Source organism: Callorhinus ursinus, unplaced genomic scaffold, assembly GCF_003265705.2.
Source record: "Callorhinus ursinus isolate GAN/ISIS: 27379988/994484 unplaced genomic scaffold, GSC_fseal_2.0 scaffold49, whole genome shotgun sequence".
NCBI classification, from domain to species: domain Eukaryota; kingdom Metazoa; phylum Chordata; class Mammalia; order Carnivora; family Otariidae; genus Callorhinus; species Callorhinus ursinus.
In genome coordinates, this window is record NW_027397111.1 from 3,351,119 (window position 1) to 3,371,805 (window position 20,687).

Here is a 20,687-nt window from a genome sequence, read left to right on the forward strand (position 1 = left end):
TTACCTCTTAAAAGTTGAAGGATTTAGTTATAGGAAAATATACGTACCTAGAATCATTGGCTTCTGTCACTGTCAGATAAATGAGGTATGTTATTGTAATTTGAAATTTTGTCTTTGAACTTCAAATTTTTTCTGAAATGATTTTACTTTTAGTTACAACTTAGGAGTATCCAATTAATTTATTTTGAGTTGTGTATTTCCAGCTTTTGTTTTATAGTGAGTTTTTTGTAATAAACTTGGCTGCACAAAACCCAGGAAAGACATTATGACTTTGTTTACATAGCAGTGCTTTTCTCTCAACTTACATTTTGTTATATGTTCAGAAATTATTATAGGGGCGCCTGGGTGGCTCAGTCGGTTAAGCGGCTGCCTTTGGCTCAGGTCATGATCCCAGGGTCCTGGGATCGAGCCCCATGTCCGGCTCCCTGCTCAGCAGAGAGCCTGCTTCTCCCTCTCCCTCTGCCTGCCACTCTGCCTGCTTGTGCTCTCTATCTCTCTGTCAAATAAATAAATAAAATCTTTAAAAAAAAATTATTATAGTATTTGTAAATTTGTTTACTTCTTAAAACTTAGATAATTTTCAGGGCGCCTGGGTGGCTCAGTCGTTAGGCATCTGCCTTCGGCTCAGGTCATGATCCCAGGGTCCTGGGATCGAGCCCCGCATCGGGCTCCCTGCTTGGCGGGAAGCCTGTTTCTCCCTCTCCCACTCCCCCTGCTTGCTCGTTCCTTCTCTCACTGTCTCTCTCTCTGTCAAATAAATAAATAAAAATCTTAAGACAAAAAAACTTAGATAATTTTCTTTGTGAAAATTATATAACTTATGGGGCGCCTGGGTGGCTTAGTCGGTTAGGGTGTGCGACTCTTGATTTCAGCTCAGGTCATGATCTCAGGGTCATGAGATCGAGTCCCATGTCGGACTCAGTGCTCAGTGTGGAGTCTGCTTGAGATTCTCTCTCTCCCTCTTCCTCTGCCCCTCCCCTGACTTGCATGCACTTGTGTGGCCTCCCTCTCTCTCAAATAAATCTTTTAAAAAAATTATATAACTTATCCTGTTTTCCTTTTTGCCTTTCAGTTAATGGAATTTCTCAGTGACAATAATGAAGCAGCAGCTGCTGATGTGTTGGAGTTTGTTCGTGAAGCCATTCAGCGCTTTGATAACCTGAGAATGCTTATTGTTGAGAAGATGCTTGAAGTCTTTCATGCTATTAAATCTGTCAAGTAGGTTTAAAGTCTGTTTAAATTAAGGTCAAGCAAGCAATTTATCAGTTTCTATCTTTAAAGGGTCAGTTGATAGAAAATGTAAGGGAGAAGAAATGAATCAAGATACTAAAGTCAATATAAGTATCACAGTAGACATCCCCTCACCCCAACCTCAATAAATCCATAATCTGTGGGCAAAAATTTGCTTTTGTAGGTGTAATTTAGCTAGGTTTCTCTATCCTTATTTCCTCTAAAACATGGTGAATCCTCAAGTGACTAAGGAACATATTTTTAAAGTGTATCACTTTTTGGATATCATTATTTATATCCCCCATTAGTATTTATTAAAGTGAGGGATTGAAAATGCAGCCTAGGGGCGCCTGGGTGGCTCAGTCGTTAAGCATCTGCCTTCAGCTCAGGTCATGATCCCGGGGTCCTGGGATTGAGCCCTGCATTGGGCTCCCTGCTCAGCGGGGAGCCTGCTTCTCCCCATCCCTCTGCCGCTCCCCCTTGTGCTCTCTCTCTAATAAATGAATAAAATCTTTTAAAAAGATTCAAGGGCTGCCTGGGTGGCTCAGTCGTTAAGCATCTGCCTTCGGCTCAGGTCATGATCCCAGGGTCCTGGGATAGAGCCCCACATCGGGCTCCTTGCTCGGCGGGAAGCCTACTTCTCCCTCTCCCACTCCCCCTGCTTGTGTTCCCTTTCTCACTGTGTCTCTGTCTGTCAAATAAATAAATAAATAAAATCTTTAAAAAAGTAAATAAAAATAAAAAAGATTCAGAGGGCAGTTACGACAACTTATGACAACATAAGTCATTAGGACCCAGGTTCTTTCTAGGGTGTGGGCCCTCATCTACATGGCCAAGATGCCTACTAGAGCTCCAGTCTTTATATCAGGAGGCCAGTCTCAGGAAAGAGAAAAACTAGGAAGGTATACTCTTTAAGAATATCTTGGGGGGCGGCGCTGGGTGGGTCTGTTGTTTAGCATCTGCCTTCGGCTCTGGTCATGATCCCAGGGTCCTGAGATTGAGCCCTACATTGGGCTCCCTGCTCTTCAGGAAGCCTGCTTCTCCCTCTCCCACTCCCCCTGCTTGTGTTACCTCTCTCGCTGTGTCTTTCTCTGTCAAATAAATAAAATCTTTAAAAAAAAAAAAAAAAGAATATGCAGCCTAAATCTGACATAATGCATTTCCCTTAAATAGCCTTTGCTAATGAGAAAGGACTGTTGCATCCAAATTTTGCTTCATTTAAAGTAAAATGATAGAGTATGATAGACTTGCATTATGTCTGCATTGGAGAGAAAGGAAAGGGCCACTGTAAAATTGTTTTTATGATACAAAATATTGATATTTATGGAAGTGAGAAAGATTTGCTTCCTTTGTGAGGAAAAAAAATCATACCAAAGTTTTGCCTTTAATGGCCATCATCTCTTAAAGCTTTAGTTTCTAAAATGTTTTCTGAATAAGCTTAATGAAAATCTTAAGGAAAAGATAACTAAAGACTTTATTCAGTTTAACTAACATTCTTAACTAGAGAATTGTTGCTTTCTTTATGTTTTTGGAGTTTTTTTAATTACTGATCCTTTGCACTCCTTCCTTATTCAGCATCTTGCCTTTTCTTTTCAGTGACTACAAATAAAAAGTGAATTACTTTTTATATCAAAGTTGTATATTTTTTATAGTAGTAAATGATAAAATAAAATTTACCTTAACACTGCCCTAAATGGAGGGTAACACCTTTCTGGGAGACACTTTGTTATTTTATTTTTACTAATGAGTTTACCAATTTTAAAGTGTTCCTAATAATAATGGGTGAGAATACTTATTTTCCTTTTAATCCTTGTGATTTCTGGAGAGAATCAAACTTAGTGTCTTTGTTACATTTCTTTCTTAAAATTTCATCCATAGTCTCTTGGAACTGCAGAATCTTATTTTCTTTCTTGAGCTTAAATTCACTCTGCTTTAAGATTTGTTAGCAATGTCAGTGTTTCAGAACTTGTTCTTCCCTTAGGATTTACCGAGGCGCATTATGGATCCTGGGAGAATACTGTAGTACCAAGGAAGACATTCAGAGTGTGATGACTGAGGTCCGCAGGTCCCTTGGGGAGGTATGTTCTACTTTAGTAAATGGTGATTTTTACTTTAGTAAATCTGACTTTTATGTGGTGGTTTGCTTTTATGTTTTTATTTAGTAGTGTTGGAGTTAAAAACACTGAAAAATATGTTTTAATTACCCAGATAATTAAAGCTTAGAGGCTCTGGGAAACTAGGGGCATCCCTCTCCCCTGCATTGAGCCATAATGCCTGTTCTTTTGTCTGTTTTATTTACCCTTTCAGGTAAGATTTTATTTGAACCAAAGGTTATGTGTTTAAAAAGAAGAAAAAGACTTGTAAAACTCTGTTAGCCCTGTATATTCTGAAAGGAGAATGCGAGTATTACAAGAACCCTGCCGACATTAGACTATTTATGTACTAAAACTGGCAGTGTTTTCCTCACCCAAACAACCATATGGTAGAATAGGAAGAACAGTGTTTGTCAGGAGACCTGGATTACAGTCTTGCTTTTGCCATTAATTAACTCTGGCACCTTGGATATAAATTTCTTAACCTGACTGGACTTCAGGTTTTTCATGTACGAGAAAAGGAATTGACCAGTAATGATTGAAGACTCTTAGAGCTTACGTTATTTTTTTTTTTTTAAAGATTTTATTTATTTATTTGAGAGAGAGAGAATGAGAGACAGAGAGCACGAGAGGGAAGAGGGTCAGAGGGAGAAGCAGACTCCCCGCTGAGCAGGGAGCCCGATGTGGGACTTGATCCCGGGACTCCGGGATCATGACCTGAGCCAAAGGCAGTCGCTTAACCAACTGAGCCACCCAGGCGCCCCCTTAGAGCTTACGTTAGATGATTGGTATTGAGGAATAAATACATAGTTGCCATTTGGTGTTTTTAAAAGGTAGTTGATAAAGTTATTCTGTACACATAAGTCAGATTTATTTCATTTTATTTTATTATTATTTTTAAAAGATTCATTTATTTGACAGAGACAGACACAGCAAGAGAGGGAACACAAGCAGGGGGAGTGGGAGAGGGAGAAGCAGGCCTCCCGCTGAGCAGGGAGCCCGATGCGGGGCTCGATCCCGGGACCCTGGGATCATGACCTGAGCCGAAGGCAGACGCTTAACGACTGAGCCACCCAGGCGCCCTATTTCATTTTAGAATAGGTGCTGTTTTGGTTAGTATTTCAAAGGAAGGGATAGGGAAGAGGAGTAAGGCTTAGTGAGTGTGTACTTTGTCTTATTCACTGTCCTAAGCATTTTCCTATTAAGTAACTTGTATGGATAGATTTAAGATTTCCATTTAAGAGATAAAGAAACCTGAGTAGTTGAATTAACTTGCCCAGAACCATTCAATAGCTAAGTGGCATCCAACTCCAAAGCCCCTGTTCTTCCCATTACATCATCCTGGGAAAGAAAGAAAATTGAATGCAGAGTTGCAAAAATCGCATTGGTGGAATTGCCTTCTCCATAGAAATGATTGAATATTTAAATACGATTTTGCTTGCTGTTGATGTTATTACTAAATTGGTATTTTCAATTGATTTGTAGATCCCAATTGTGGAGTCAGAAATAAAGAAAGAAGCTGGAGAATTAAAACCTGAAGAGGAAATAACTGTGGGGCCGGTTCAGAAGTTGGTAACTGAGATGGGCACCTACGCAACTCAGAGTGCCCTAAGCAGTTCTCGACCCATGAAGAAAGAGGAAGAAAGGTAATTTACAGCACCTCTGCCCTACCATCTATACTTTTTAAATTACTACTCCTGAGTATAGAACAAATGATTTTTTTCCTCTTATTTGCTTTTTTTGACCAAAATGGAAATCTTTGCCATTTAAGATACTTGAAAGGAGGATGTTTAATTTCTCTTAGGAATTGTGTTGGTGGTTCTAATCCTCTGCTCCTTAAAACTGTTTTCATTGAAATAACTGTTCTGTTTAAAATTATTTTTACTCACATGGAAAATGCTAAATGGAGGGGTACCTGAGTGGCTCAGTCAGTCAAGCATCTGACTTTGGCTCAGGTCATGATCTCAGGGTCCTGGGATCGAGCCCCACATTGGGTTCTCCAGTCAGCGGGGAGTCTGCCTTTCCCTCTCTTTCTCCCTCTGCCTCTCCACATTTGTACGCTCTCTGTCTCAAATAAATAAATAAAATCCTAAAAAAAGATTTAAAGAAAATGCTGAGTGGAGGTAACTGTGAATTTTGTTGCCTCTATTAGTGCTTGGGAAACATATTTTGAAGATTTTCCACTTCTAGTTGCTGGACTAAAATTTTAATATTTTATGCCTTATTTTGCTCTCCAATTTTATAATGAACATGATAAAAATAATGCCTAAAATTTTAGTGGTTGTTACTATATGCTAGGCATTGTACTAAGTAGTTTGACTCTTGTAGTCTTAACAACTCATTGAGATACAGTTTATTATTATTCTCATTTTACAGAAGAGGAATTTGAGGCTTAGAAAGGTTTGTAACTTACCTGTAGGGACACAATAAATAGATAAGTTGGAATTTGAATAGCTCATTGGCTCTAGTACATACACTTGGAATCATTTTCTCTTTCCATATTCACTTGGCTCTAGCTCTTTTGAAGATAAGTTGTAAAACCGTGTATATTTTCCTGTTTCTATTCTAAAAGCTAAAGAGGGAGCTAATTGAGATCCTCTTCACTGAAGGGTGGCAGTGAGAGTGTTAAATAGGCTTATTTGAATAATTTATGCAAAAGCTGCATGCTGCTTAAGAAATGGTTGGGTTTCATTTTCCTTGATTGCTTTGCAGACCTCCCCTGAGAGCCTTCCTTCTGGATGGAGATTTCTTTGTTGCTGCCTCCCTTGCCACAACTCTGACCAAGATTGCCTTGCGCTACGTAGCTTTGGTTCAGGAGAAGAAAAAGCAAAATGTAAGTTCATTTATTGTTCATTTATCCTTCATTTACCCAGCAAATGTTGAGTGCCTTCCATATGCATTGGACAGTGAAGGACCTAAAAGTGAATGCTGAAGTTCATGTCATTGAAGAGCTTATGGTAATGGGGGAAATGGACATAGTAATACAATGTTATTGTAAAATTGACAAAGTAATACAATAATGTGACCTTGTGATTAGTCCAGTGGAAGAGATGTAAGGGCTTATGAAGTCAGTCATTTGCTTGTTAGGACCAGTCAAGGCCCAGAGAAAGAAAGACCTCTCTCTCAAGCATTTTCATCCAGTCAGTCATTGTCTGTTTTATCCCAGAAATGTCTCTTCAGTGTGTTCTCATTTCTGCAGTTTATGCCTTCATCATAGCTTCTGGCCCATTCCAACTTTATAGTCATTTACACTCCTTTTCCATTCCCCCCAACCTTTTGTGCTGTTGTCCTGCATTTTATTTCTCTGTGTCATGTTACCAACCCTGACATGCATTGCTGTTATTTTTGCTTTAAATAGTTAAGAATTATTTGTGTGTTTATATACATCTATATGCATCATTTATTTTATTTTTTATTTATTTATTTTTAACATTTCTTATTTATCTAGTATTTGGCTGGGCTTGGGTATGAGGGGGGCATAATTAGTTGTAAGAAGTCGAGAGTTGGGAACAGGACAAAGTGCAAGTACCTTTCTGGGTGACTTTTGGTATTTTTTTTTTCTTTATGGTTAAATATATATAATGTAAATTTTACCATTTTAACCATTTTTAAATGTGCCATTTGTTGACATTAAGTACATTTATATTGTTGTGCAGCCATTACCATCATCCATCTTCAGAACTTCATCATCATCTCTAATTGAACTGTATCCAGTAAACAGTAACCCTCCCATCAGTCTCCTCCCCATTCCCCCAGTCCCTGGCAACAACCATTCTGCTTTCTGCCTCTATAAATTTGCCTATTCTACATACCTCATATAAGTAGAATCATCTAAATTTGTCCTTTGCAACTGGTTTATTTTGCTTAGCATAATGTCTTCAAAGTTCATCCATATAGTAGCATGTATCAGAATTTCTTTCCTTTTTAAGCCTGTATAATGTGATGTTTTTGTTTATACATTCATCTGCTGTAAATAGTTAATATTCTTTTAAAGATTTTTTTTTTAATGAGGAAAAAGTCTTATATTTACCCACATGTTTACCACTTATGGTGCTTTTCATTCCTTTGTGTAAATTCAGATTTCCATGTGATATTTTCTTTCTGCCTAAAGAACTTAATCATTCTTATAATTCATGTCTGTTCATGATGAATTCTCTCAGCTTTCATTTGTCTGAAAAAATCTTTGCCTTCATTTCAAACAAATCTTTCTGTGGTAGAATTGTGAACGTGTTTGTTTTATTTTTGTTCATTTTTAATATTGTTAAAATAAGGAGTGAGGTAACAAAAACTAATGAGAAAAAATCACTCATGGTTAGAAGACTGAAGTACAAATCTTACTAATATTGTAGTGGAGATAGAAACATCAAAAGCTAGAATTACATTACCCAAATATGATAACAAAAATCCTTCCTTCCTCCAGAAAGAGTTTAATATGGCTTTTCTCTGTGAAACACTTTTTTCCCCCCAATATTGCTCATTCTGTGTTTTACAGCACTGCAGTTTCACTTCACATTGTAACAGTCCCATGTTTCTCTAAGCCCTTTCTAGTCCTAATATTTAATAGCTATGAAATAGTCCATTAGATTCCTTCATTTACTTAAGCTCCCATATAATTAGACATTTTTATTTTAGCTTTGGAATTTCAAAGGATTTTTTTTTTTATTCTATCATGAAAAGAGCCATAAGTGAGATTTAGAGGGCCAAGTAAATTATAAGGTGTATTCTCTCTCTCTCTCTCCTTTTTTTAAGATTATTTATTTATTTATTTTTTAAAGATTTTATTATTTATTGACAGAGACAGCAAGAGAGGGAACACGAGCAGGGGGAGTGGGAGAGGGAGAAGCAGGCTTCCCGCCAAGCAGAGAGCCCGATGTGGGGCTAGATCTCAGGACCCTGGGATCATGACCTGAGCCAAAGGCAGACACTTAACGACTGAGCCACCCAGGTGCCCCTATTTATTTATTTGACAGAGAGAGAGGGAGAGGGAGAAGCAGGCCCCCTGCTGAGCAGAGAGCCTGACATGGGGCCTAATCCCAGAACCCTGGGATCATGACCCGAGCCAAAGGCAGACACTTCACCGACTGAGCCACCCAGGCACCCCTGTATTATCTCTTTTTTATCAATTTATTTTGATTTATGGGCAATAATTTACTTTGTAACTCTCTGTTACACTTTATGTAGGTTTTTGTCACAGTGTAATTATCTATTCTTTAAATAAATAAATTCTTTGTTTTTTAAAAGTCTCCAAATTTTTTTATCTCTGAGTCCAGTTTGATTTCCTTGCATGGAATAGCTGCTCAGTTCTCCAAATTGGGAGACCATTTGAGTATTTGCTGATACCTGTTTAAGAGAGCCAGTTTTCTAGTAACGGTTTCATGAAGTTTGCTACATGTAGTACAAGGCAGGAAGAAGTTGGGTTGTTTATCACCTCCCTGACTCTCCTTCACTTATACCTTTTCTAGAGTTTCCCTGGTTTTATATACCTTTTGACTAAAGAATTTGCTTTAAATTTTTTTTTTAATAAGAGACTTTTTAAAAATTATTTATTTGAGAGCAAGAGTGAGCAAGAGCACGAGTTGGGGGTGGGGAGGGGCAGAGGCAGAGGGAGAAGCAGGCTCCCTGGTGAGCAGGGAGCCCGATGCGGGGGCTCGATCCCAGGACCCCGGGATCATGCATGACCTAATAAGCCAAAGGCAGCTGCTTAACCGACGGAGCCACCCAGGCACCCCTTGCCTTAACTTTTCTTACAGTGAGGTCTGTTGGCAACTAATTTTCTTGGTTTTTGTTTGTCTGAAGAAGACTATTTTTCCTTCATTTTTGAAAGATATTTTGTGGATATAGAATTCAAAATTGACAGTTTTTTTCTTTTAGTTCTGTAAAGAGGTTACTCCATTGTTTTCTGTCTTGCAGTTTACTATAAAGAGGTAGCTTCAATATCTTCTGGCTTTCTGATGAGAAGCCTTCTGTCATTCTATGTCTCTGTGTGGAATGTGTCCTGTGTCCTCTGGCTGGTTTTAGATTTTCTCCCTATCATAGGTTTCAGTAATTTGATTAGGGTTTGCCTTGGTGTGGTTTTCCTCACGTTTCCTTTGTTTGTGGTTCATTGAACTTCTTATGCAGGTTTATAGTTTTCATTAAATTTGGGAACTTTTTGGCCACGATTTCTGTAGCTACTTTTTTCCTGTCCCTTCCCCTTTCTTCTTCTTCTGGAGACTGTATCCAGACTCAGGATTATTACACTCATTCTTCTGCAGGTTCATTCCCAGGCCTGTGGGAGTCTTTTTCCTGCATGTGTGCAGATCAGCCCTTAGCCAAAGACGGGTTGGCAAGGGTATAGAGCATGTGTTAGGATAATTGTACACAGCACTAAAAAAGCAAGTTGGAGTCACTTGTGGAAACCTTGAATAGCAGGCCAGGTAGTATGGACTTCAACATGAAGGCTGTAGGAAGTCACTGAAGGTACTTGTGTGTCGAGTGAAATGATTGGTGCACAATAAGGATTAAGATAGCAGCAGCAGGTGATCACACTTTGTGCCACCAATAATGGGGCAACCTGACATTATGTGTCTCCTAATACAATATAGTAAGAGATATAAAACATCACCTGTCTGGTATTCTAACCAAAAGTGAAGGACATTCTACAAAACAACTGGCCTAGCCTTTTTTAAAAAAGTCATTGTGGTGGAAAACAATACAAAAAATCAGGGGGACTGGTCTAGGTTAAAAGGGACTAAAGAGAATAACAGCCAAATAAAATGCATGAAGCTGATCTTGTATTAAAAAAACATAAAAACACGGGGCGCCTGGGTGGCTCAGTCGTTAGGTGTCTGCCTTCGGCTCAGGTCATGATCCCGGGGTCCTGGGATTGAGCAACGGGAGCCTGCTTCTCCCTCTCCACTCCCCCTGCTTGTGTTCCCTCTCTCACTGTGTCTCTGTCAAAATAAATAAATAAAATCTAAAATGAAAAAAACATAAAAACACTTAGTGACATTAGGAAAATTTATTTGAATTTCAGTGTAAGCTTTTTGGGAATTATTCTTTCTTAGGTGAGATAATGGTATTGTGGTTCTATAGGAAACTGTCCTGATTCTTTTTTTTATTTAAAGATTTTATTTATTTGAGAGAGAGAGAATGAGAGATAGAGAGCACAAGAGGGAAGAGGGTCAGAGAGAGAAGCAGACTCCCTGCTGAGCAGGGAGCCCGATGTGGGACTCGATCCTGGGACTCCAGGATCATGACCTGAGCCGAAGGCAGTCGCTTAACCAACTGAGCCACCCAGGCGCCCAACTGTCCTGATTCTTAAGAGATTTATGCTAAAGTACTTATGGGGTGAAGAACCTTACTTTCATATGTTTAGCCAAAAAAGTGTACATGTACAGGTAGACTAAGAAAGCAAATACAGCATAACGTAAGCAGCTGGTAAAGTGTATCTATTCTTTTAACAGTTTCTGTAGTTCAAGTTTTTTTTATTTTTTTATTTTTTATTTTATTTATTTATTTGACAGAGAGAGGGAGAGAGAGAGAGCACAAGCAGGGGGAACGGCAGGCAGAGGAAGAAGCAGGCTTCCTGCGGAGCAGGGAGCCCGATGCGGGACTCGATCCCAGGACCCTGGGACCATGACCTGAGCCGAAGGCAGCCACTTATAACAAAGCCACCGAGGTGCCCCTGTAGTTGGAATTTTAAAAAAAGATAGCATTGGCATGTGGAGGGGTTAGAGTAAGGGAAAACAGTTAAAAAGCTGTTGCTATCTTTCAGTTGAAGGTTAATGAAAGTATTAGAGGATGGCAGTTAAAAAGATAGGAAGGAAAAGGGTGCATCAAATATATGGAGATAAAAATCTAAAGCGTTTGAATTCTTATTCGGGTGAAGTGAAAATTAGGTTTATTTCTTGGATCGTGAGTTATAATAAAGTGACATTACTGAATGGGAGAACTGTGACAGTAAACAATCCATTTCTCTACTTTTCTAGTCTTTTGTTGCTGAGGCTATGTTGCTCATGGCCACTATCCTTCATTTGGGAAAATCCTCTCTTCCTAAGAAGCCAATTACAGATGATGATGTAGATCGAATTTCCCTGTGCCTCAAGGTCTTGTCTGAATGTTCACCTTTAATGAATGACATTTTCAATAAGGAATGCAGACAGTCCCTTTCTCACATGTTGTCTGCTAAACTTGAAGAAGAGAAATTATCCCAGAAGGTAAGGTATACCTGAGTGAGTTCTAAAAGTGCTTTGTGGGTTTTTAAAAAATGTTGGTTTTCCAGTCCTATGTGAGGGCTGTTCCCTGTTATAGGCCTACAGAAAGCTGTCTTTCTTTCCATATTAAAGAGAGACGTGTGTATTGTTTTCTCAACACAGAAAGAATCTGAAAAGAGGAATGTGACAGTACAGCCTGATGACCCCATTTCCTTTATGCAACTAACTGCAAAGAATGAAATGAACTGCAAGGAAGATCAGTTTCAGCTGAGCTTGCTGGCAGCAATGGGCAACACACAGAGGAAAGAGGCAGCAGATCCCCTAGCATCTAAACTTAACAAGGTAACAAAATGTCAAATACACTGGTGAATTATTTATATGGGCCACTTAAGAAAATAGTAATCAGGAAGTGGCTGGTCCCACTGTTTTTTAAAAGAAAAACAAACTTGTTATACAGCATCAGTTTTTGTCAAGTCACTGTGATTGATAGGTTCATGAAAAATGAATTAAAACTCAGATGCTGGGGCACCTGGGTGGCTCAGTCGGTTAAGCATCTGCCTTTGGCTCAGGTCATGATCCCAGGGTCCTGGAATCAAGTGCGGTGTTGGGCTCCCTGCTCAGTGGGAAGCCTGCTTCTCCCTCTCCCTCTGCCTGCTACTCTGCCTACTTGTGCTCTCTCTCTTTCTGTCAAATAAAATCTTAAAAAAAAAAAAGAGTTGGACACTTAACTGACTGAGCGACCCAAGCGCCTAAACTTTTAAAGGGCAGGGCTCTGGCCTCTACTCTGACACCCTGCCCTGTTTCTCCTGCCCCTTGTTACTTTAAACAGGGCAATTCTTATATTCTTAGTGTTTGACTTCCATGTAGGATTTTATTGGGAAGGTTTTCCTACTCTTAAAATACATAAATTTACAAATTAGTGATCTAGTTTAGTCCCTTCTATTAGATGAGTAAACAGTCTCAGATTGACCCAAGATAAGGTTAGTAGCAGAATTGGAACTACTAAAACACTTTCTCTCCCTTAAATTTGGGAATTGACATTGAAAGTATTACAGTTACACATTTTTAAATTTATAATAATAAATTTATAATAAAAATTTATTTTAAAAATTGTGGTAAAATTTACATAATATCAAATTTATCCTCTTAACTATCCTTACTTGTACAGTTCAGTGGCACCAAGTATATTCCCATCATTGTGCAACCGTCACCATCAGCCATCCATCCCCAGAACGTTTTTCATCTTGTAAGGCTAAGACTCTCTGCCCATTGAACAATAACGCCCCACACTCCCTTCCCCTCAGTCCCTGGCAACCACCAGTCTGCTTTCTATCACCATGAATTCGCTGGCTCCAGGTACCTTATATTAGCAGAATCATACAGTATTTGCCCTTTTGTGACTGGCTTATTTCACTTAATATAGTGTCTTCAAAGTTCATCCATACTGTAGCATGTGTCAGAATTTCCTGAGTGATATTCCATTATGAATATATACTACTTATTGTTTATCTGTTTATCTGTTGATAGACATTTGGGTTGCTTCCACCTTTTGGCTATTGTGAATAATGCGGTTATAAACATGGACCACAAATATCTCTTTGAGGCATTAATTTCATTTCTTTTCAGTTATACCCAGAGGTGAAATTGCTGGATCACAAGTCCCTTATCAGATGTATGATTGGCAAATATTTTCTCCCATTCTGTAGGTTGCCTTTTCACTCTGTTAATAGTGTCCTTTGATGCACAAAAGTTTCTCATTTTGATATAATCCAGTGTTATCTATTTTTTTTCTTTTGTTGCCTGTAGTTTTGGTGACAATATTAAGTTTAAAGTGCTGTACTCTGGGGTTTTTTTTGTTTTTTTTTTAATTTGGTGTGGGGGGGAGCATATAAAATTTAACTTTGTGGAATTACAAGCATTTCTTGCTATATAATCTATTTAGTTCCTGAATTTAGGTAGCAGGGACTACCACGAGATTTGGATTTTATTTAGTTCCCAAGTTTTGGAAAACAGCTAGTGAGTTGAGATACTGAAGGATTTAACTGCAAATGTATCTAAATCTATTCAGTTCTTAAATTGAGATCATGTTTAATGTATTTGCTCAACATATTTAACATCTTTCTCCTACTGAGCTATAAACTCTAGTACCTGTTATTTCTAATGTGCCATTTTTAATTACCATCTCTGTATTACACAACAATTTTATTGTATCAATTTCAAAATGACTTGTCTAATCTAAGCACATCTGTTAATTACCTAACAGACTTAGTCATTTGGCTAGGATATGTTTGGTTAAATTGTCTCAGTCACTTGTTTTTCTCTTTATTTTTGTTTGACAGGTCACCCAGTTGACAGGTTTCTCAGATCCTGTATATGCAGAAGCTTATGTTCATGTCAACCAGTATGATATTGTCCTGGATGTACTTGTTGTAAACCAAACCAGTGATACTTTGCAGAACTGCACATTAGAGTTAGCTACTCTGGGTAAGGAAATTTACCATAAAGGATAGATTTTGTTACATAGTAAGTCTTTATGACAGATCATTAAGGGATATGTATAAGTTTTGTATAAGAAATCTTTTTAGTATAAGAATTTTTAATCAAGGTTTAGTTTTACATTTAATATTTAGTCTCCTTCAGCTCCAATTTTCTGAACCTCTGTGATACTTGACTTTCTTAGGTTTATGCTCTTGGTACATCCAGATGGGTTTATTCAGGAAGCTCAACCTAGCAAATGTCAGTTTTTCTAGCTATAAATAAGAGTTGTTTAAGTTACAGATTTACCACATGGCTCACTTAGTTAAATTTTTAATTGCCTTAGAACAGAACTAGGTATTTTCTGAGTCTATAGCTGATACCTACCACATGTGCCCAACGTAATGTATTATTATTACAATTAGTAACTTTAGATGTGTTTTTCTTCTTAATAAAAACTCATGAATCATACTCTCTCTGACCACTTTTACAATGGTTTTGAAGTTGGAAAATATAAATTGTATATAGAAACAGTGCAGTGCCAGCGTGTCTGGTGGCTCAGTCAGTTAAGCGGCTGCCTTCGGCTCAGGTCATGATTCCAGGGTCCTGGGATTAAGCCCCACATCGGGCTCCCTGCTCAGTGTGGAGTCTGCTTCTCTCTCTGCCCCTCCCCCCTGCTCATGCACTCTTTCTTGCACTCTCTCTCAAATAAATAAATAAAATCTTTTTTTTAAGATTTTATTTATTTGACAGCACAATCGGGGAGAGGGTCGGAGGGAGAGGGTGAAGCAGACTCCCCGCCAAGCACAGAGCCTGATGTGGGACTCGATTCCAGGACCCTGGGATTACGACCTGAGGTGAAGGCAGATGCTTAACCAACTGAGCCACCCAGGAGTCCCAGTAAAATCTTAAAAAAAAGAAAGAAAGAAAGAAAGAAAGAAACAGTGCCTCTAGGAAGTTCCATGTGGCTTAAGCAATAGTTAAAGGACTTTAAGATATCAAGGGAAAAGTCTGCCCTGTCTTCCTCAGCATAGCTTGATGCCTGTATAAAGAACTATGTTTCTAAGAATGTGTAAGTCTTTCCATGAATTATTTTATCTTTCTTTGTAATGGAGTCTATAGTTTAAGACTTAAGCTTTCTAAGAATTTTATACTTAATCACTGAAATAAAATGGTAAACCCAGAGTGTACACACACACACCCACAAACTGAATAAAGAATTATTCTGAGGAACCTGTTAACCTTTTCAAAGAAAATGTGCAAATTGATGTGAATAATAAGGGTTAAATGATTTCTTTATTTTGTCCTCAAAATATTTGAATCATAACTCTTCTCTTGTTCCTTATTTTGTTAGAAGCTATTAAGCCGCATACATTTTAAGATTTTATTTTTTGGGAGATAAGATTTATTTATTTATTTATTTATTTATTGAGAGAGAGAGAGAGAGAGAGAGAGAGCATGAGACGGGGGAGGGTCAGAGGGAGAAGCAGACTCCCTGCCGAGCAGGGAGTCCGATGCAGGACTCGATCCCGGGACTCTAGGATCATGACCTGAGCCGAAGGCAGTCGCTTAACCAACTGAGCCAGCCAGGTGCCCTGGGAGATAAGATTTATGATGAGAGATATATATGTGATTTAATGTATATTTTAACCATATCTAAATGTTTTTTCAGGGGATCTGAAACTTGTAGAAAAACCATCTCCTTTGACTCTTGCTCCTCATGATTTTGCAAATATTAAAGCTAATGTTAAAGTAGCATCAACAGAAAATGGAATAATTTTCGGTAATATAGGTAAGGAATTATTTTATAGCATGTGATGTTTGAATATTTTTATTAAAGAAATTCTGTAATAAGTAGTTGTATGACATTTCTTGAGAACAGGAATGAATCAGAATCTGTTCATTCATTCACTCATTCATCATTTATGGGGGCACCTGCTATTATATTAAACATTGTACTGTATTCATGGATGTACAGAAATGAACCATAGACTGTCCTCAAGAAACTGCCAAGCAATAGGAGGAAATAGATAAGTAAAATATATAAGTACAATACAATGTCAGAGGTGCTAGTTCATATACTATGTGCTTTGGGATCATAGAGGAAAAATGCTAACCATACAGAAGGCTGTATAGAGGAGGAGGATATGTTACCAAAGGATAACTTTTTTTTTTTTTTTAAAGATTTTATTTATTTATTTGACAGAGAGACACAGCGAGAGAGGGAACATAAGCAGGGGGAGTGGGAGAGGGAGAAGTAGGCTCTCCGCTGAGCAGGGAGCCCGATGCGGGGCTCGATCCCAGGACCCTGGGATCACGACCTGAGCCGAAGGCATACGCTTAACGACTGAGCCACCCAGGCGCTCCCCAAAGGATAACTTTTTTTTTTTTTTTAAAGATTTTATTTATTTAATAGAGAGAGAGAGACAGCGAGAGAGGGAACACAAGCAGGGGGAGTGGGAGAGGGAGAAGCAGGCTTCCCGCTGAGCAGGGAGCCCAATGTGGGGCTCGATCCCAGGACCCTGGGATCATGACCTGAGCCGAAGGCAGTCACTTAACCAACTGAGCCACCCAGGCGCCCCCCAAAGGATAACTTTTGAATCGAGTCTAAAAGTTTGTATAGGCATTGGTTCCCAGGCCACCTAGGGACTAACTTATATAAAGGCATTCAGTCGGTCAATAAGCTTTTTTTTTTTTAAAGATTTATTTATTTATTTTGAGAGAGTGAGAATGAGAGAGAGAGAGAGAGAGTACATGAGAGGGGGGAGGGTTAGAAGGAGAAGCAAGGCTCCTCGCCGAGCAGGGAGCCCGATGCAGGACTCGATCCCGGGACTCCAGGATGATGACCTGAGCCGAAGGCAGTCGCTTAACCAGCTGAGCCACACAGGCGCCCAATAAGCATTTTTTTAAGCAGTTCTGTGGTAGGGTTGGAGCTACCACCATAGGACAAAAGATCTCTCCTTGGGTAATTTGTGGTCGAGTAAGGGAAGACATTTAAGTAGAGTAGATATGTGTAATACATAATGGTAAGTGCTACAAAGGAAGCTTGTGCTAGGTAAAGTGGGAGTCTGTAGAAATTTGGTCATTTTTCTTAAAGTGGTGGGGGAGTGGGGAAGGAAGGTTAGGAAGGGCTTTGTGGCATTTTGAAAGATTAGTAAGTGTTCTACAGATAGGCAAGGATTCAGCTGTAACAAATGCAAGTAGTTTGATATACTTGGAGTTCAAAGTGGGCTGGAGGGTAGTGGTTTAAAAAAAAAAATGAGGTTAGGAAGGTTAGGGGGAGCTCAATTTTACTTGTCACGCTAAGGATTTCAGACTTAGTCCTGGGTGTAAAGGATTAGAGCCATTAAGGAATTCTCAGTGAATTACATAATTAAGCATTTCTTTCTTTCTTTCTTTTTTTTTTTTTTTTAAGAGAATGGGAGAGTGCACATGAGTGGGGTCGGGGGGGTGCTAGAGGGAGAGAGAGAAGATCTTAAGCAGGCTCCACGCTCAGCACAGAGCCCAATGTGGGGCTCAGTTTCAGGACCCTGAGATCATGACCTGAGCTGAAATCAAGAGTCAGATGCTTAACCAACTGAACCACCCAGGCGCACCCATGATTAAACATTACTGTGATATCACTGTAGAAGACTGATTGGAAGGGGCAGGAAGGCCAACTAGTAGACTATTGTAGTAACACAGGTGAGAGATGGCGGAGCTCAAACCAGTGCAGTAGTGGTTAGGTTGGAGGGAAGGGCTGAATATTATCAATATTAAGGAGATAGAATGCCCAGGGCATGGACTGATTGAAGAAGAAGGGGCTAGAGTAACCCTCAGATTTTTTTATTGGGTTGATATTTATGGCAATCACCAAAACGGAATATAGGAGAGAAGAACAAATTTGAGAGAGATACTAAGGTAAATCTTGAGCAGGTTGAGAATAAAGTATCTAATGATGTCCAAGGGCAGTTTGATGAGAGTGTGGAACTTGAACAGGAGGTCTAAACTAGAGATACATACTTGTTTGAAAACCATAGGAATGGAAGAAATCACTCAGAGGGCATAAAGAGTGAGAAGAGAGGAGATTTGAAAACTGAATCTAAGGGAACAGCAATATTGAAAGCTTGGTCAGATGAGGAGGATCCTACAAAGGTGCCTGAAATGTGGTAGAGAAGAAGTAAGGAAAAATCTTCCAGAAGAATCTGGAGTTGCAAAAGGTCAAGTAACAGGAAGTCTAAAAGAAGAGTCCTTTGGATTTGGTGATCAGTGAAATTAAATATTGCTGGTGGTATATCTTGGGCAGTGGTGGTGAGTTGAAGACTTGGAGATGGAGAAATAAGGACAGTGAGTATAGACTGTTCTGAGTGTAGAACTGTGGTTTTGATAAGAACAAGAGAGGGCAATAGACTGAAGAGAAGTCGGGATGAGGAAGAATTTTTTTTAAGGTGAGTATGTTTATAGACTAAGGGAAGAGTCAGTAGAGAATACAAAGGTAAGGAACTAAGAGTGAGGGAGGTAATGATTGGTGGAGTGACATCCTAAACCAGAGCGGGGATCACAGATGGCAGGAAATACGGATCTGGAAGAGAAGAGAAAGCACTTTCCTGATATGAAGGGTAAGGAGGTGAGTGTGGATTCAGAGAGAGAGAAATTTGTTTGTTTGTTTGTTTATTTATTTATTTAAAGATTTTATTTATTTGACAGAGACACAGCGAGAGAGGGAACACAAGCAGGGGGAGCGGGAGAGGGAGAGGGAGAAGCAGGCTTCCTGCAGAGGAGGGAGCCCGATGCGGGGCTCGATCCCAGGACCCTGGGATCATGACATGAGCTGAAGGCAGACGCTTAACGACTGAGCCACCCAGGTGCCCGAGAAATTTGTTTTTAGATGTGGGGCTAGAAATTAAAGAAACTTATTCTCAGTGACCTCAGTTTTCACTGAAAGTAGATAGAGTAGGGGAATGTCAAGAGAAGAGGCTAGGAAGAGGAAAGGTAGGCTCCAGGCAGAAGACGACTTTTTGCTGTGGATGAGGCAGTCATAGAAGTAAATGATCTTATATCATTAAGTACTGTGGCTCCTCAATATTCATTCAGAAATATTAGTTAAGCACTTCTGAGGGAACACTACTGCTTACCTGCTACGTATATACTGAATGAGTTTAAATGCTGGCCCTACCACTTAGTTCTGACCTTGAGCAATTTATGTGACTTCTGTTTCCTCATCCATAAGATGGAGAATGATAATACCATAACATAGGAATGAAGTATTTCAACAGGTAATCTTTGTAAAGCATTTAAAATAGAGCCCAGGATAGAAAAAGCATTATATAAATAGTTGGCTAATATCATAATTATTATTTGGAAATATGAAAACTTTTTAAATTAAAATTTGCCTCTGGTGATTCAGGACCTTTTCTGTGTGTGTATATTGCAGTTTATGATGTCTCTGGAGCAGCAAGTGACAGAAATTGTGTGGTCCTCAGTGATATTCACATCGACATCATGGACTATATCCAGCCTGCCACATGCACTGATGCTGAATTCCGTCAGATGTGGGCTGAATTCGAATGGGAAAACAAAGTTAGTCCTTGGGAGATTTCCTTGAACTCCTTCTTATCTGCCCTTTTTTTTTCTTTTTTTAAAGATTTTATTTATTTATTTGACAGAGAAAGACACAGTGAGAGAGGGAACACAACCAGGGGGAGTGGGAGAGGGAGAAGCAGGCTCTCCGCTGAGCAGGGAGCCCAATGTGGGGCTTGATCCCAGGATCCTGGGATCATGACCTGAGCCAGAGGCAGATGCTTAACGACTGAGCCACCCAGGCGCCCTTTATCTTCCTTTTTGCCTAGTGTTGAGGAATTCTCTGATAAAAGTAGTCCCACTAAAAAGTGTCAGATATAAGAAGCAGTCTCTCAATATCTATTCTTGCATATTAGCCTTAACCAGAAATTATGCTAGTAGTTTGGTAAGTTGTTATAAACTGATGAGCGTAGCAGTTGTATGATTAGTCTGATTGATCAAGACATTAAGGATAATATTCCATTCCTTGGATGTATGAATAATAATTTACTGTTGAATCCAGTGTCCAGAAGAGGTTTTACAAAGTCAGTGGCCTTGATTTTTATTAGAAATATTTTATATGCCGCATGTTGATCTTTTATGAAGTAATCTGTGTATGAAAGTTCTGATACCAACTTGCAGTTTGTTGGCTTTTGTAGATGTCATTTAGTTGTCTTTTTTTTGCCCACCTTCCCCACTAAATACTTGGAAGGAAGTTCCGTAGAATATATGAGTCTATTTTCTCAACCCTAAGATCAGAAATATGCAACTTTCTCATTATAAGGATTATGATCTCCTTTGCTTTTTTCTCCTTCTATACAGGTGACGGTTAACACAAATATAATTGATTTAAATGACTACCTACAGCATATATTAAAGTCAACTAACATGAAATGCCTCACTCCAGAGAAGGTAAAATTTGAGAACTTCTTAAATCTGATAGTAGTGTGGCAGATTCCTGCTTTCTTGTATTTCCTTTAGTGTATTTTTGTTATCGTTCAGCATGAGAAAAGCAGTGTCATTCTGGACTAGCTAAAAGAAGTTATCCCATAGAATGCATCAATCTGCTTACCTTTGTACTGGAATATACCAGCCTGCTTGTTCCTAGTACAGTGACCCAGTTGAATAGTCAGATTCATTTTTCTTTAAATTTTTT

General features: G+C 39.0%; 1 protein-coding gene across 1 annotated transcript in view; it reads left to right on the forward strand.

Moving 5' to 3' along the window:
* The window catches only part of COPB1 (COPI coat complex subunit beta 1), a 47,461-nt gene that overhangs the window by 16,163 nt on the left and 10,611 nt on the right, over window positions 1-20,687 (forward strand). Inside the window, exons 11-20 of the mRNA XM_025894372.2 lie at window positions 1,073-1,218; window positions 3,212-3,308; window positions 4,809-4,969; window positions 6,036-6,156; window positions 11,294-11,521; window positions 11,681-11,860; window positions 13,858-14,002; window positions 15,666-15,785; window positions 19,407-19,552; window positions 20,354-20,443. Of these exons, the coding sequence (XP_025750157.1) occupies window positions 1,073-1,218; window positions 3,212-3,308; window positions 4,809-4,969; window positions 6,036-6,156; window positions 11,294-11,521; window positions 11,681-11,860; window positions 13,858-14,002; window positions 15,666-15,785; window positions 19,407-19,552; window positions 20,354-20,443 (1,434 nt within the window). The remainder of the gene's footprint in view (window positions 1-1,072; window positions 1,219-3,211; window positions 3,309-4,808; window positions 4,970-6,035; window positions 6,157-11,293; window positions 11,522-11,680; window positions 11,861-13,857; window positions 14,003-15,665; window positions 15,786-19,406; window positions 19,553-20,353; window positions 20,444-20,687) is intronic.